At 44.0% G+C, this 13,598-nt stretch overlaps 1 protein-coding gene across 6 annotated transcripts; it reads left to right on the forward strand.

Moving 5' to 3' along the window:
• Window positions 1-18: 18 nt before the first annotated feature.
• LOC124033602 (serine/threonine-protein kinase ULK3-like) lies at window positions 19-9,645 on the forward strand. 6 transcript variants are annotated; one of them, XM_046345688.1, is made up of 18 exons: window positions 24-359; window positions 618-780; window positions 982-1,122; window positions 1,326-1,446; window positions 1,764-1,859; window positions 2,209-2,352; window positions 2,575-2,657; window positions 2,822-2,884; window positions 3,048-3,203; window positions 3,361-3,466; window positions 3,660-3,700; window positions 3,855-3,957; window positions 4,199-4,263; window positions 4,484-4,562; window positions 5,502-5,593; window positions 7,213-7,260; window positions 7,358-7,421; window positions 8,459-9,645. In XM_046345688.1, the coding sequence occupies exons 2-18, from the start codon at window positions 682-684 to the stop codon at window positions 8,473-8,475; spliced, it is 1,518 nt and encodes a 505-aa protein (XP_046201644.1). In that variant the 5' UTR covers window positions 24-359; window positions 618-681; the 3' UTR covers window positions 8,476-9,645. The 6 variants fall into 6 exon arrangements, 3 of the variants coding, with proteins under 3 accessions (XP_046201644.1, XP_046201645.1, XP_046201646.1); XM_046345689.1 differs by having other exon boundaries at window positions 25-359; window positions 5,553-5,593; XR_006838420.1 differs by lacking the exon at window positions 8,459-9,645 and having other exon boundaries at window positions 19-359; window positions 982-1,038; window positions 5,333-5,593; window positions 7,358-7,418.
• The last annotated feature ends 3,953 nt before the right edge of the window (window positions 9,646-13,598 follow it).

Here is a 13,598-nt window from a genome sequence, read left to right on the forward strand (position 1 = left end):
GGGGCAGTAGAAAAAATGTGCCATGGTTTGGATCATCGACGAGTTGACGTGTTTTGCCAGCTGACAACGACAGCATGTTCACAGTGGAGCTAGCTAGCCATGTAAACAATCATTCTGCAACCCACAGGCACCGGAGTCTGTGTATTGATGTGATTTGAATGTAACTGGAGGAGTGGGACGGTTGTTTGATTTTTGTTGTTTTATTTCGCCCCCCTTCCCGAAATTGAAATATTTTTGGTGTCAATACCATGTACTGTAGGTGGCGGCAATTACACCAAGGTGTATGTATAGTCTGTCAATACAACTTTGAAGAAGAAGAATCATTCTGCAAATTCGGCAGTATTTATACTTGAATGACGGTAAATATTTGTATAAATATACATATTTCTGAGAAGTATAGAAGATGGGCTGAGTTTTAAAAAATATATTTAAAAAATAATTGCTTGCTAGGTAGCAGCAAGTCAGCTCAACATATCTCCTATGTAGTACTGTACTAGCTAGCTGCAACAGCCATTGTTGTAGACGTTCCTGTTTCACTTCAGTCTGGTCAGATATAGGCATTGCTTTTGTAGCTAAATTTGAATTATATAGACCAACTTTCTCTATATATGTTCTAGTGCACTTTGCAGCAGTGAAGGGGTCCACAGCAACTTTGATGCAACTGTGAACATCATCATCATCATGGCTTCGAGCTTCGCCCCACCAAAACTGGCTAATTTCATTCTCACAGAGAGGCTGGGCAGTGGCACCTATGCGACAGTTTACAAAGCTTACAGAAAGGTACGCCATTCGTTGCAGACCGAATTAGCTAGCTACTAGCTAGCCTATTAGCACAACTACTTGCATAAACAACACAAGTAAATAGTAGCAACTTCCCTAATAGAAAGGACAGTTTTAAGACTTCCAATGTAGCCTGGCTTCCAAACTGATATCATGTCCCAGACTAGAGCATTGTTCAGACTACTGGATCTGTGTGTGCAGGGGGACAACCGGGAGGTGGTGGCAGTGAAGGTGGTTGGGAAGAAGACTCTGAACAAGGTGTCTATGGAGAACCTGCTGACTGAGATAGAGATCCTGAAAACTGTTCGCCACCCTCACATTGTTCAGCTGAAGGACTTTCAGGTTTACAATCAGTTTAATATTTAATCAGCCCAATATTTAATCAGCCCATCCCCACTCATATAAGTACATTTCATATAGGCTATCCTGACTCCCACATTGCTTGCCAGACAAGAGAGCACAAACTGATCTGGGACTCAGCAGGCTACATTTCATATCCTTGTCTGAGGGAATTGAGTCTAATTGTGTTCTCTGCCATTGGTCAGTGGGACAGTGAAAACATCTATCTGATCCTGGAGTGGTGTTCTGGTGGGGACCTGTCCCGTTTCATCCACAGTAGGCGCTTGCTACCTGAGAGGGTGGCTCGGCTCTTCCTGCAGCAGATAGGTGAGTCACACCAGAGTCAGTGGTGCGTTGGGTATAAGTAACCTACATTCTTTAGAGAACTATTTAATGGTGTTGAGCAGTTCTCTCTCTCCCACTCTCTCTCTTTCTCTCTTTCTCTCCCTCCCACTGAAACTCTCTCCCACTATCTCTCTCCCTCCCACTGAAATCAATTCAATTCAGAAGACTTTATTGACATGGCAAGTTATATTACTTACATTGTCAAAGTATACATATAACAAAAAATGGTGGGACCAACAGCAATAAGGCACTCTCTCTCTCTCTTACTCCCTCTTCTCTTGTTACATGTCTGAAAACAGCCTGCGCTCTTCAGTTTCTCCATAATCATAACATCTCCCATCTGGACCTGAAACCCCAGAACATTCTGCTCAATGGTTCTGTTCTTAAACTAGCAGGTACAGCACACTGGCAAGTGCCACAATCACACTTACATACAGTATTCCTTATGGTCACATTTCTATCTTTATTCATATTTTGCATTTCATCACCATGGGACTGTGATATAGCTGCGAAATAGCTGCGAAATCATAGCAGTGCCAATATGCCAGAGGTTATTGGTGGCACTGTCTCTGCGCTATTCAGTTGTGACATTTAAAATGATGGAATGCAACAGTTGCACCACTGAATCATGCATTAGAGGATTTTGTAAAGCTGCTCCAAGTATTACCAGGTGTATCAAAGTCTTGATTGAGGCTAGTCTAGGGCACTGAGCATTAAAACATTTTTGCCCTATGCTGTTGTCAGATTTTGGCTTTGCGAGTTACATGTCTCCGTGGGATGAGCAGAGTGCTCTGAGGGGCTCTCCTCTCTACATGGCCCCTGAGATGGTGTGTCGAAGGCAGTATGACTCCAGGGTCGACCTCTGGTCTGTGGGAGTCATCCTGTATGGTAAGAGCACGGATTTAAATGGATAACTATCTCATCTCTCCGTGCAATTAAATAGAACACTATCTCCGCAAGAACTCCTCTATGCTCTCTTAAGCACAAACCAGACATTTAAGTGACATCAAACTTCAACGTTACTGCTTTGAATGCCAAAGATGGTTTAAGTTTATATTGCTTTCTCACTTATTCTTATAATGTATTTGTTGTTCTTACTTCTGTATGTAGAGACACTATTTGGCCGGGCACCATTTGCCTCCAGATCCTATGCTGAACTGGAGGAGAAGATCCGCAGTGACAAGCCCATCGAGGTAAGCTCTGTTACATCTATCTAAAGAAATGTGTGGTAGCAATGATTGTTCATTCTGTGACTGCTGTTAGAAGAATCATTCTTTCCCCTGTGAGTATATTTGCCACCACATGGTGGCACACTTGCCCAATAAACCTGATCTCACAGTGCTTTCTTTGTTGGAAGGGACACTCCTGTGCCAGAGTGGGTACTACAGTCTCCTCCTCAATCCAGTGGTCAGGACAGAGTGTAATTAGTTGGAAGATAGATATAATTTATTTGACAATTTTAAAAATATAATTCTAGCCACAAGTGGAAACACTGCATTTAAAATCATCAAGGATAACACAAAGTATGTGTTGCAACTTCTTATAAAAACATTGTGGTTCTCTGGTTGTGTTGTGTGTCTCAGCTGCCTGCAGGGGCCAGAGTGTCCAGGAACTGCAGGGACTTACTGCTGCGGCTGCTGGACAGGGACCCTGACACCCGCCTCACCTTCGCTCAGTTCTTCTCCCACCCCTGGGTGGACCTCGAGCACATGCCCAATGCAGAGAGCCTGGGGAAAGCGGTGTGTGTGTGTGTGTGTGTGTGTGTGTGTGTGTGTGTGTGTGTGTGTGTGTGTGTGTGTGTGTGTGTGTGTTAGCGCGTGTTCGTGTGGGTGCATACGGGTGTGTGAAAGAGAGTTATATGTATTGGTGTGACTCCCTGTCTGTCTCCTCTTGCAGAAGGATCTGGTCCTGAAAGCTGTTCAGAAGGACCAGGAGGGGGATAGATCAGCTGCTCTGTCTCTGTACTGCAGCTCACTAGAGCACTTTGTCCCCGCCATTCACTGTAAGAGCAACACGCACAGCCCCTACCTGCCACAATAACAACTTCTCTCAGGTCTCTCATCTATATAATGTCTAATTCCGTACCACAGTCCAACATCAACTGAAAGGTGATACAAGCTCACAGAACTGGGGATGACATAATCAGAACACTATTGGTAACTGTCTAAGGAATGTATCTTCTCTCCCCTTTCCAGATGAGACAGACAGACTGCGTAAAGATGCCCTTAGGCAAAAGGTACAGAGTACAAGTATATTTGGTCTATTGTATTTTCATACCCCAAAGGCTGGACTGAAATTATTTGAATAACATATGGCATGGATGAAAAACACATGCTATGGATGACATCATAGAATGAAGTGAATGACAGCAATATAAACCCCTACTGCAGGTTAGTCAGTACGTGTCCAGGGCAGAGGAGCTGAAAGCTCTGGTGTCTGCAGACAACAGCCTCTGCTTTGAGCAGTTCAAGTCCACCAGAGACATCCTGAGAGGTAATACAGCTAACTTAACCTGCTGTACATCATAAATACTGTATTTCATGACCCTTATATAGAGGACCTAATTTAAACCCTACTTTATTTGAAGGGAGCCTTCATAAGGACTTGATAACACATTCATAACTCAGAAGGAGCACGTTATCAAATGTAACTGGGTATTGAAAAGTACCTAGTGGTGGTGTTCTGAGAAGGCCTCAGGTCCATCTCCCTCTCTCTCTCTGTCCCCCCCTCTCAGAGATGTCCCGTGACCAACCACGGGTGCTGGCTGCTCTGGAGCTGGCATCTACAGCCATCGCCATGGTAAGCTGAGGGGAATGGTTACCATGAGCAGGGCATGATGATGGAGCTCGGGGGAGACTACCAGAGAGGAGTGAGAGGGTGGTAGTGGCTTGTAGATGCTGTCTACAGCAGGATGGATTGAAGGCTGCAGCTATGGGATCTGGGGGCTTTCTTGAGAGTGGACTACTATGCCATAGTGGGACATCTTCCCTTTTCATAACACACTTGTATTGCATTCCAGGAGGAGAATGGGATAGAGGACCATGATACACTGGCTCTGTACCAGCAGAGTCTGGGAGAACTACTGCTTGCCCTGGCAGGTAAGATCAACTCACTGAAAATCCCACATAGACTATATTAGTCCTTTAGATGGGGAAAACAATGAGTCAGTCATCTATGCCACATACAGTGTCTGCTGCATGGACTCTAATAAACACAGGTGTGATTTTACAACCCTGCAGGGAGTCCGGGAGTAACACAGTAATTCAATCTCCAGAATTAAGAGGGTATTACATCAGAGACTGCAGCAGAGCCTGCCCTGAGTGCCTGCTGTGTCTCCAGCCCTCAGCTTTGGCTGGCTGTTATTGTTATTAAAGAGAGACGGTGGCAGTGGTGGCCCATAATGGTCTCCTCTCCTCGACGCTCTGGCTCAGTGTCTGTATATGGACTAGACTCCTCTAGGCTGTGGCCTGGTCTCTATTAGCCCTGACTCCACATGGCCTCATCTGGGAGATGGTCCTAGTGGTGGAGGCAGGCAAGGCAGGCAGGCGGGATGGGGATGATGATGCTGGAGCCAGATGTGGCTTTGAGCTGTGGATGAGACCTGGTGCCAGCGCCCTGTGTGTGGTATAGAGCCGCTCGCTACCATCTGGTTCCCATTGAGAGGCCAACAGTTAATTTCTCAGTGTTATTACACACTGGAAACAAATAAAAACTATTATCTATCTTAATAGAGAAGAGACGGCTTGAGTCGTTAAATAATCATGGGGGAACGGGACCGTGGCACGTCAGCGAGACCAGGGGACTGCGGGAGAAAACATTGTCCCTTTTGTCTCGCTATAGCTTTTGGTTGATTACATTCCCTTCCCAGAATGCCTTGCTGCTGGAGAACTGGTTCCCTCCTCCTCAGGCAGGCTAATTGAAGAAAGGCTGCTTCAGTTTCAAGGATTCCCCCTGAGCCTCAGTGGGCTATCACAACCAAACTGGCTCGGTAAAATTGGGAGAGCAGTGATTCATCTCTTTATATTCTCTCCACCCAGCCTCCTTCCTTCTCTTTCTCCCTCTCCTCCCCCTCTATGTCTGTCTTCCAGCTGAAGCCCAGGGGCGCCGGAGAGAGTTGCTCCACGGTGAGGTGAGTTACTGGGGATGAGAAGGTTTTGGTGAGAAAGTAATCTGAGTTACTGGGGATGAGGTGGATGAAAGGGTTTAGGTGAGAATGTGAGATAAGTTACTGAGTGTGAGGTGAATGAGAGGATTGAGGTGAGTTACTGGGGGTGAGGTGGATGAGGGTTTAGGTGAGAATGTAAGGTAAGGGGGTGACGAGAGACCTGGTTCATTGCTCGCCATAACAGCACAGAGCACCTGAAGACATACACACACCAGGTCTCTGAGACCAAACCAGCACAGCTATATCTGGGACACAACACCCAGGAGCATTCTCTGGTAGTCATGTGAATGTTTCTCTGAATAAAAGCTACTAACGTAATAGATCAGTGACACTGCAGTTTGGTGTACATACAGTGCCTTGCGAAAGTATTCGGCCCCCTTGATCTTTGCGACCTTTTGCCACATTTCAGGCTTCAAACATAAAGATATAAAACCTTTTTTTTTGCTCCTTTGCACCCCAGTATCTTTACTTGCACATTCATCTTCTGTACATCTATCACTCCAGTGTTTAATTTCTAAATTGTAATGATTTTGCCATTATGGCCTATTTATTGCCTTACCTCCCTAATCTTACTACATTTGCACGCACTGTAAATATACTTTCCTATTGTGTTATTGACTGTATGTTTGTTTATTCCATGTGTAACTCTGTGTTGTTGTTTGTGTCACACTGCTTTGCTTTATCTTGGCCAGGTCGCAGTTGTAAATGAGAACTTGTTCTCAACTGGCCTACCTGGTTAAATAACGGTGAAATTTAAAAAATCTATAACAATATCAGTCATATGACACTATAATGGTATCCACTGCACTAGCAATGGTCAGGTGAAATAGCCAAGCCTTTCCCTTGACATTTAGTTGGAGAGGTATACTCTTACAACAGTTACTTCAGTTAGTTTGACTGTATTAATATTCAGTGGTGAAGGAAAGTTATTCTTTTGTGTTTTGAGCATTTGTTTTGCAAGCAACCAGGTCAACAACACACAACAATGTTTCAACAACAAACCCCAGAGGGAGAGAGATTTAAAGCTGGGCTCACAGACCTCTCTATTTGAAGTTTTATGGGCGCTTGGCTTAAGTAAATTCAGATGCGGCTGTAATAATCGAACGCTGGGGAGGACCGCAGATCAAAAGCATGTGTGTGAGAACACAAAGAGCCAAGACTGCAGCTAGGAATGGTCTCCATGTGTGTTGGTTCATCTCTTGAACACAGTTCAGCCTTTCTTAACTCAGGGCTGTAATTCCCAGTTCAATATGCCTGGGCTTATATAAGAACACCAGCCTTGAAATAGTTGGATGGTTAATACATTAATATTACAGCTGTAATCTTACTTTGGGTGTGATTTGATATTATTACAGCCTTGGTGCTGAGGTTAATATGATATAAAATGTTGGGAGTCTGGGTGGATGCAGCTGCCTCTGTCTCGGTCAGGATGATTATTCTACCACAACAGATCTGTCTTTTAAAGGGTCATTATAGGAAGCCATCCACCTTGGTCTACCCTCATCATCATCAGACGTTATAGATCGGAGAATGTGGATGACTGTGGATGGATTACATACTAAACACCACCTCTCACTTTGCAGATCAAGAGCCTAATGACCAGAGCTGAATACCTCAAAGAACAGATCAAGGTAGGAATAGCGATGACTTGACTTTAGATGTTAGTATATATAAAAATCCCACGCTAACATTTTGGCCCATGATTTTGAGTCTTTTTGTGTCTTTCAGATGCTAGAGACCCAAAAAGATGTTTCAATGGATCGAGAGCCTCTATCAGAATCTGTGAGAAGTTGTGAGTATTATTGTGAGGATAGCATAGTATTCACATTTCCCCTTAGATATTGTGTACGTGCTGGTGTAGGGGTGTGCGTCACAGAACTTCCCAGCACAGGGGCTTGCAGCTAAGCAGACTGGTCATTTACTTAACCAGGGGTTAAGTGAGAAGCTGTCATGAAATTTCCCTTCAGTGGAGGTTTAACCACTACTAAAATACAAGCTGTTGTCTTACCATGCTGGGCTCCCCGTAGGAGCATCTGGATCTTTGATTTCAGCTCAGTCCTGCACAGCGCTGCGCTGCTCTGCCCTCTGACCTATAAAACCCAACTTGTGAAAGTGAGACTTGGTTATAACCAAGGAGAATGACACCCCCCCCCCCCAGTCACAACACACACATGCAGAACACAAACATGCACAATGCACACACTTGAACAACACACACACTAGCTGCGAGGGAGGGGGTTAGTTGATATATAGTAGAGCCAGACAATATCCTGTTTCGAGTTAGAAATTCCAGAGGAATTATGTGCAATGGGGGTTCAATGAATTTGGAACAGATTCAGGTTTCATAAACATGGCTTGTTACGTAGCTGTTATTTTAACACACCGGCGGCCACAGTCAGCCATGTCATGTTGGCAGCTCTCCAGCTGGAGGGGTCACAGCAATGCCCAAGACTGTCTGGCTGGTGACCTTAATCTACTACTACTACGCTAACTACAAACAAAGCAGTAAAGTCTAGGCCTAATGCTCTCAACTGTATCCTAAATGCCACCCTATTCCATACATAGCTCACTACTTTTGACTGGGCTGAACTATGTATGGAATAGGGTGCCATTTGGTACACATCCTCAGTCTCTGAGCTTGTCCCATAATACAGCACAGTAATACAGCCATTATACCTTTTTATTGCCATGTGTATTGAATACATTGGAAATCTTAATTACTCAACAGAAATCTACTCACAGATCAGTATTGAGGTAAGCCATGTCTATATGATGCAGTATATAATGCAGTCTCTAACACATCTGTCTGTCGATGCTCGCCCTCCTCAGCATGCTGTGTGCAGTGAGCCAGCCTGGCAGTAGGAACCAGAGAGAGGGTCCATCGTGCCTGCGGAGCGAGCCCCAGACCCCTGCACCTCTACGGGTCAGGCTAAGGAATTCCTCAGGCCTCTGAGACCATGGCCTCAGTAGTCTCGCATCACCGTACTCGTAAGTCTCAATCATTGCGCGGCTGTTGTTTCCCAACAAAAGTGAGAAAGCCTGGAAATGGAGGCTATGGCGTCAGAGACAATCTACTCTGTTATTACTCTGCCTGGACTTCAACTAGCAGCTTGTCAGCCTTGCATCCCCCTCACCAACACAACACAGAAGACTGTCACAGCTTCGAGTCACTGCTCAGCCTTAAAGCCCTCCTGCCTAACCATTCATATGGAAAGGCTGGACAGCTTGTATGCTAATACTGTACTGTCATGATAAACTAGTGCTGTATCATGTTGTTGTGTTATGTTGCAGGATGAATAAGGGTAATAAATGAGCCTCAAATGCTTGTAGTTGCAAAAGAGATGGCGAGTCAGAATGGCTACCCAGCATAGCAAGTTTGTCGTCTGTAACTGAAGGGACTTATCGAAATGTATCATGAATATTTGGGAAAGCCCTTCTGTCGCCCCACACACGCACACACACACACAAACAAAATCCCTTTTCTGTGGCCTGACCACAGCCTCACCACGCTCCCTCTGCTGATGGAGCAGCCTCTACCACTATGAGAGGAAAACTGGAGAGGTGCGGCTGCAGCCTTATTTACTCTGTAGACTTTCATTTACTTTTGGGTTGGCACCGGTCAGGATGAAGGCATACAGTAGCAACTGTGAAGTCAAGGCGTGCGTCACAACTCAGCCTGCTTTAGTAGCCTGCCAAAAGGTTGGACATTTGGTGACGTTATTACTGTTGTGGGTCTTTTCCTTTCTGTTTGTTTTCAGTGAGCAAGGTTGTGTGCATGAATCTACTTTCAAGGGAACTTTTAGTATTTGTGAATAGGCTGTATCATAGGAGGCTATCTGCTGTCTGTATTCAGGAAATGTTGTGGTGTAACTGAAAAGGAAGAAATGTGTGTCGAATTGAGAACTGACAATTGTGTATTGTTTTTGTTGAAACATTTTGTATGGGTATGATTTTATTAATTATTTATTACCGTAAAAGGCTGATTCAATTTAATTAAAATGGCTATGTAATGTGTTGTCATGGCCTGTATTCATTGTGTTTTGAGAGCCCAAGATTGAGTAAATTAAAATAGAGTGCCTTTGGAAAGTATTCAGACCCCTTGACTTTTTCCACATTTTGTTACGTTACAGCCTTATTCTAAAATGGATTGAATAAAGAGCAGCAATCTACACACAATACCCCATAATGACAAAGCGAAAACAGGTTTTAGAAATTTTGGCACTCATTAACAAAAAAAACATACCTTATTACATATGTATTCAGACCCTTTGCTATGAGACTCAATTGAGCTCAGGTGCATCCTGTTTCCATTGATCATTCTTGAGATGTTTCTACAACTTGATTGGAGTCCACCTGTGGTAAATTCAATTTATTGAACATTATTTGGAAAGGCACACGTCTGTTTATGTAAGGTCCCACAGTTGACAGTGCATGTCAGAGCAAAAACCAAGGCATGAGGTCGAAGGAATTCATAGAGCTCCAAGACAAGTTTGTGTTGAGGCACAGATCTGGGGAAGGGTACCAAAACAAATCTGCAGCATTGAAGGTCCCCAAGAACACAGTGGCCTCCATCATTCTTAAATGGAAGAAGTTTGGAACCACCAAGACTCTTTCTAGAGCTGGCTGCCCGGACAAACTGAGCAATCGGGGGAGAAGGGCTTTGGTCAGGCAGGTGACCAAGAACCCGATGGTCACACTAACAGAGCACTAGAGTTCCTCTGTGGAGATGAGAGAACCTTTCAGAAGGACAACCATCTCTGCAGCACTCCACCAATCAGGCCTTTATGGTAGAGTGGCCAGACGGAAGCCACTCTTCAGTAACTGGCACATGACAGCCCGCTTGGAGTTTGCCAAAAGGCACCTAAAGACTCTCAGACCATGAGAATCAAGATTCTCTGGTCTGATTAAACCAAGATTGATCTCTTTGGCCTGAATGCCAAGTGTCACGTCTGGAGGAGACCTGGCACCATTCCTACGGTAAACCATGGTGGTGGCAGCATCATGCTGTGGAGATGTTTTTCAGTGGCAGGGACTGGGATTCTAGTCAGGATCGAGACAAAGATGAACAGAGCAAAGTACAGAGAGATCCTTGATGAAAACCTGCTCCAGAGTGCTCAGGACCTCAGACTGGGGCGATGGTTCACCTTCCACCAGGACAACGTCCCTAAGCACAAGGCCAAAACAACGCAGGAGTGGCTTCGGGACAAGTCTCTGAATGTCCTTGAGTGGTCCAGCCAGAGCCTGGACTTGAACCCGATCGAACATCTCTGGAGAGACCTGAAAATAGCTGTGTAGCAACGCTCCCCATCCAACCTGACAGAGATTGAGAGGATCTACAGAGAAGAATAGGAGAAACTCCACAAACACAGATATGTCAAGATTGTAGTGTCACACCCAAGAAGACTCAAGGCTGTAATCTCTGCCAAAGGTGCTTCAACAAAGTACTGAGTAAATGATCTGAATACTTATGTAAATGTGATATTTCTGTTTTTTATTTTTAGTACATTATAGCAACAATTTCAAAAACACTGCTTTGTCATTATGGGGTATTGTGTGTAGATTGATGAGGGGGGAAAAACCAACGATGAATCAATTTAAGAATAAGGCTGTAACAAAATGTGGAAAAAGTCAAGTGGTCTGAAAACGTTTTTCCAAAGGGACTGTATTTGTAGTTTGGGTTGAAATGCAAAGCTTGGTAAAATAATATTGTGGTCTGAGAGTAAGGTTTCATGGATGTCTTAGTGAGTCTGTCACTGCCTGTTGGAGGCCTACTGCTGTCTCCTGGCCATATAGTCACCATTTGGTTCCCTCTCCTGAGGACACAACTGGCCCGTTCCTGTAACGTAAGGAGAGGAAGCCCTAATGTAGTCCAGAGTAGCAGGTAACTGAAAGAGGACTGGCATGAGCACCAGTAGAGATGGTGGTATATGCTATAAGGAGATGCCAAAAAGTTGAATAGTCAACCACTATGCCTTTTACCACTTTGACCCCCTTACCAACCAACCACAGCCCTGTGGCATTGTGGGTTTAATTGGCTTCCATTTCAGTTCAGCTCCATCATGAGCACTTGTACCCTTTCCCCCACTCCTGGGTCTCTATCAGCCTCTGTTGGTACTCCTAATGGGACGACGGTGGAGCTGTATTGACATCAGCTGAAGTTATAAAGGGGGGGGGTGTTAATCCGAAAGGAACTAAGGACCTCTCAACTCTCCTACCCCCCAAACACACACACATCAACCATTCACTGTGGGTAGACTGCTATCATGAATAGAACATTGTACAGATGAGAGACAAAACTCTCCCCTAAATCCCTGTGTCACCCCCTCTCGTAGGCCTGGGGGCAGGCAGGGGTTTGTTTCAGAGAAACGTTGAATAAAGATAATTTAGAAAATGGGCTCCAGCACACTGCAGCCTCTGTAAATCCTCCCTCTGCCGTCCCCCACTCACCCCAAGGCTCCCCTGCTTCTGTTTGTTTTGATTTTGTTCCCAGAAGCTGAGTGGGGGGATTTGAAGGAGGGTGAGTTAGAGTTGGACAACTTTGAGATGCATGGCGATGGTTAGACAGATTGGCTGAGTCAAGTTAGGAGTGTCTCAACTATACAGAATCCCTTTCCCTCCCTTCCGCTTCTAAATGTACCAGTGAAACGCACTTTTGAACAATCTAAGGACTGTCTGTTAGGCGTTATATTATTTTCTAAACAAAATACTTGCTCGTAAGTAAGCATTTCACGGTGAAGTCTACACATGTATTCTGTGCATGTGACAAATCAAATTTGATTTAGGTGAAGATAGGAAGTGGACAACTTGGTCAGTCTATTGTCAAAGGAACTATGAATTGAACACAGATTTCCTGTCATGACTTCAAATTCCACTTATCTTGACTCATTCGAACTTAATAGATTACATAACACTTCCATACAGTTTGTTAAGGACCTGTAAATAAAGAATTATGACTATGGACTATTTGTGCCAAGGATTTATATTTACCTACTAACCTGCCTAAAACGTTATTAGCAGGATTTAGGAGATTAGTAGACACAAAAACACCCATTGCATTCTCACTCTGTTATACAAATGATACATTTATTAATGTGCTATTTTTCCATATTATTTCTCTGAAAATGTAATTGAAGACCAAGAGAACTGAGAAGCACTGTAAGGCAAAACGATCAAATGCACAATCCTGCATTCTCAAGAGTCGTGACTGACCTTTTAACACTGACACAGAAAGTGCCATTTACACACAAGTAATTAGGCACAATTTACCAGGAAGCAGTAACTTAAACCTGAAATGTCTCAAAGAGCACAGAGAGTCCTGGCCTTCTCTTCCAAATAAGATGTATTGTGCAGCCAGACACTTAACATTCCTGCTTGGGTTTCAGTTACACTGGGCCTGATCCCTAAAGTATTACACAATGCTGGTATTATGAAAGGTACACAGCAGTCACAAAGTTACTTGTGGTTTCAGCAGCCACAGGAGGCATTCATTTAGATGCAATCACCCTGTTCTAGGACTTGATTTAATATTGTGTCAACAAAATACGTGTCACTAAAAACTTTTTACAAATTCCAGGGAAGATGGATGATATGAGAAAACAATAGTAGTGAGAGGTCCTGTTTTGTCTTTTCTTGTAAAAGTTGCTATTGCCAGGACCAGAATTGCAAGTGTATAATTTCAAAGATCAACGCAGTAGATATTCAAACCGATTCAATGTCTGCTGGTCCTTTAGCTTTGCTTGGCAATGGCACAAGTTCACATTCAAAGGCGACACGTGACTTTGGAGCCTGATCCAAAATGACATTTTTCCCTTATTGAACATTCCAGTCTTCTCTAGTTCCAGCAGTTACATTTGCCTATACTTTAGGTCTGATAGTTTTGGTGTGATGTTTAATTTAGTTGGGGGTTAGGAAACATTCCTACGTTTGAATAACATATATAATTGTCAAATAAACAGTTGGACTTTTTGAC

The sequence above is a fragment of the Oncorhynchus gorbuscha genome, linkage group LG04 (genome assembly GCF_021184085.1).
Source record: "Oncorhynchus gorbuscha isolate QuinsamMale2020 ecotype Even-year linkage group LG04, OgorEven_v1.0, whole genome shotgun sequence".
Taxonomy (NCBI): Eukaryota; Metazoa; Chordata; class Actinopteri; order Salmoniformes; family Salmonidae; genus Oncorhynchus; species Oncorhynchus gorbuscha.

What these genes read in the sequence shown, in the direction of transcription:
- LOC124033602 (XM_046345688.1), top strand. Translation starts at nt 682, where the DNA reads ATGGCTTCGAGCTTCGCCCCACCAAAACTGGCTAATTTCATTCTCACA. An exon ending in CACCAGAGACATCCTGAGAG is followed by an intron (nt 3,958 to 4,198) that starts GTAATACAGCTA and finishes CCCCCCTCTCAG; the next exon opens with AGATGTCCCGTGACCAACCA. An exon ending in ACTACTGCTTGCCCTGGCAG is followed by an intron (nt 4,563 to 5,501) that starts GTAAGATCAACT and finishes CTCTCCACCCAG; the next exon opens with CCTCCTTCCTTCTCTTTCTC.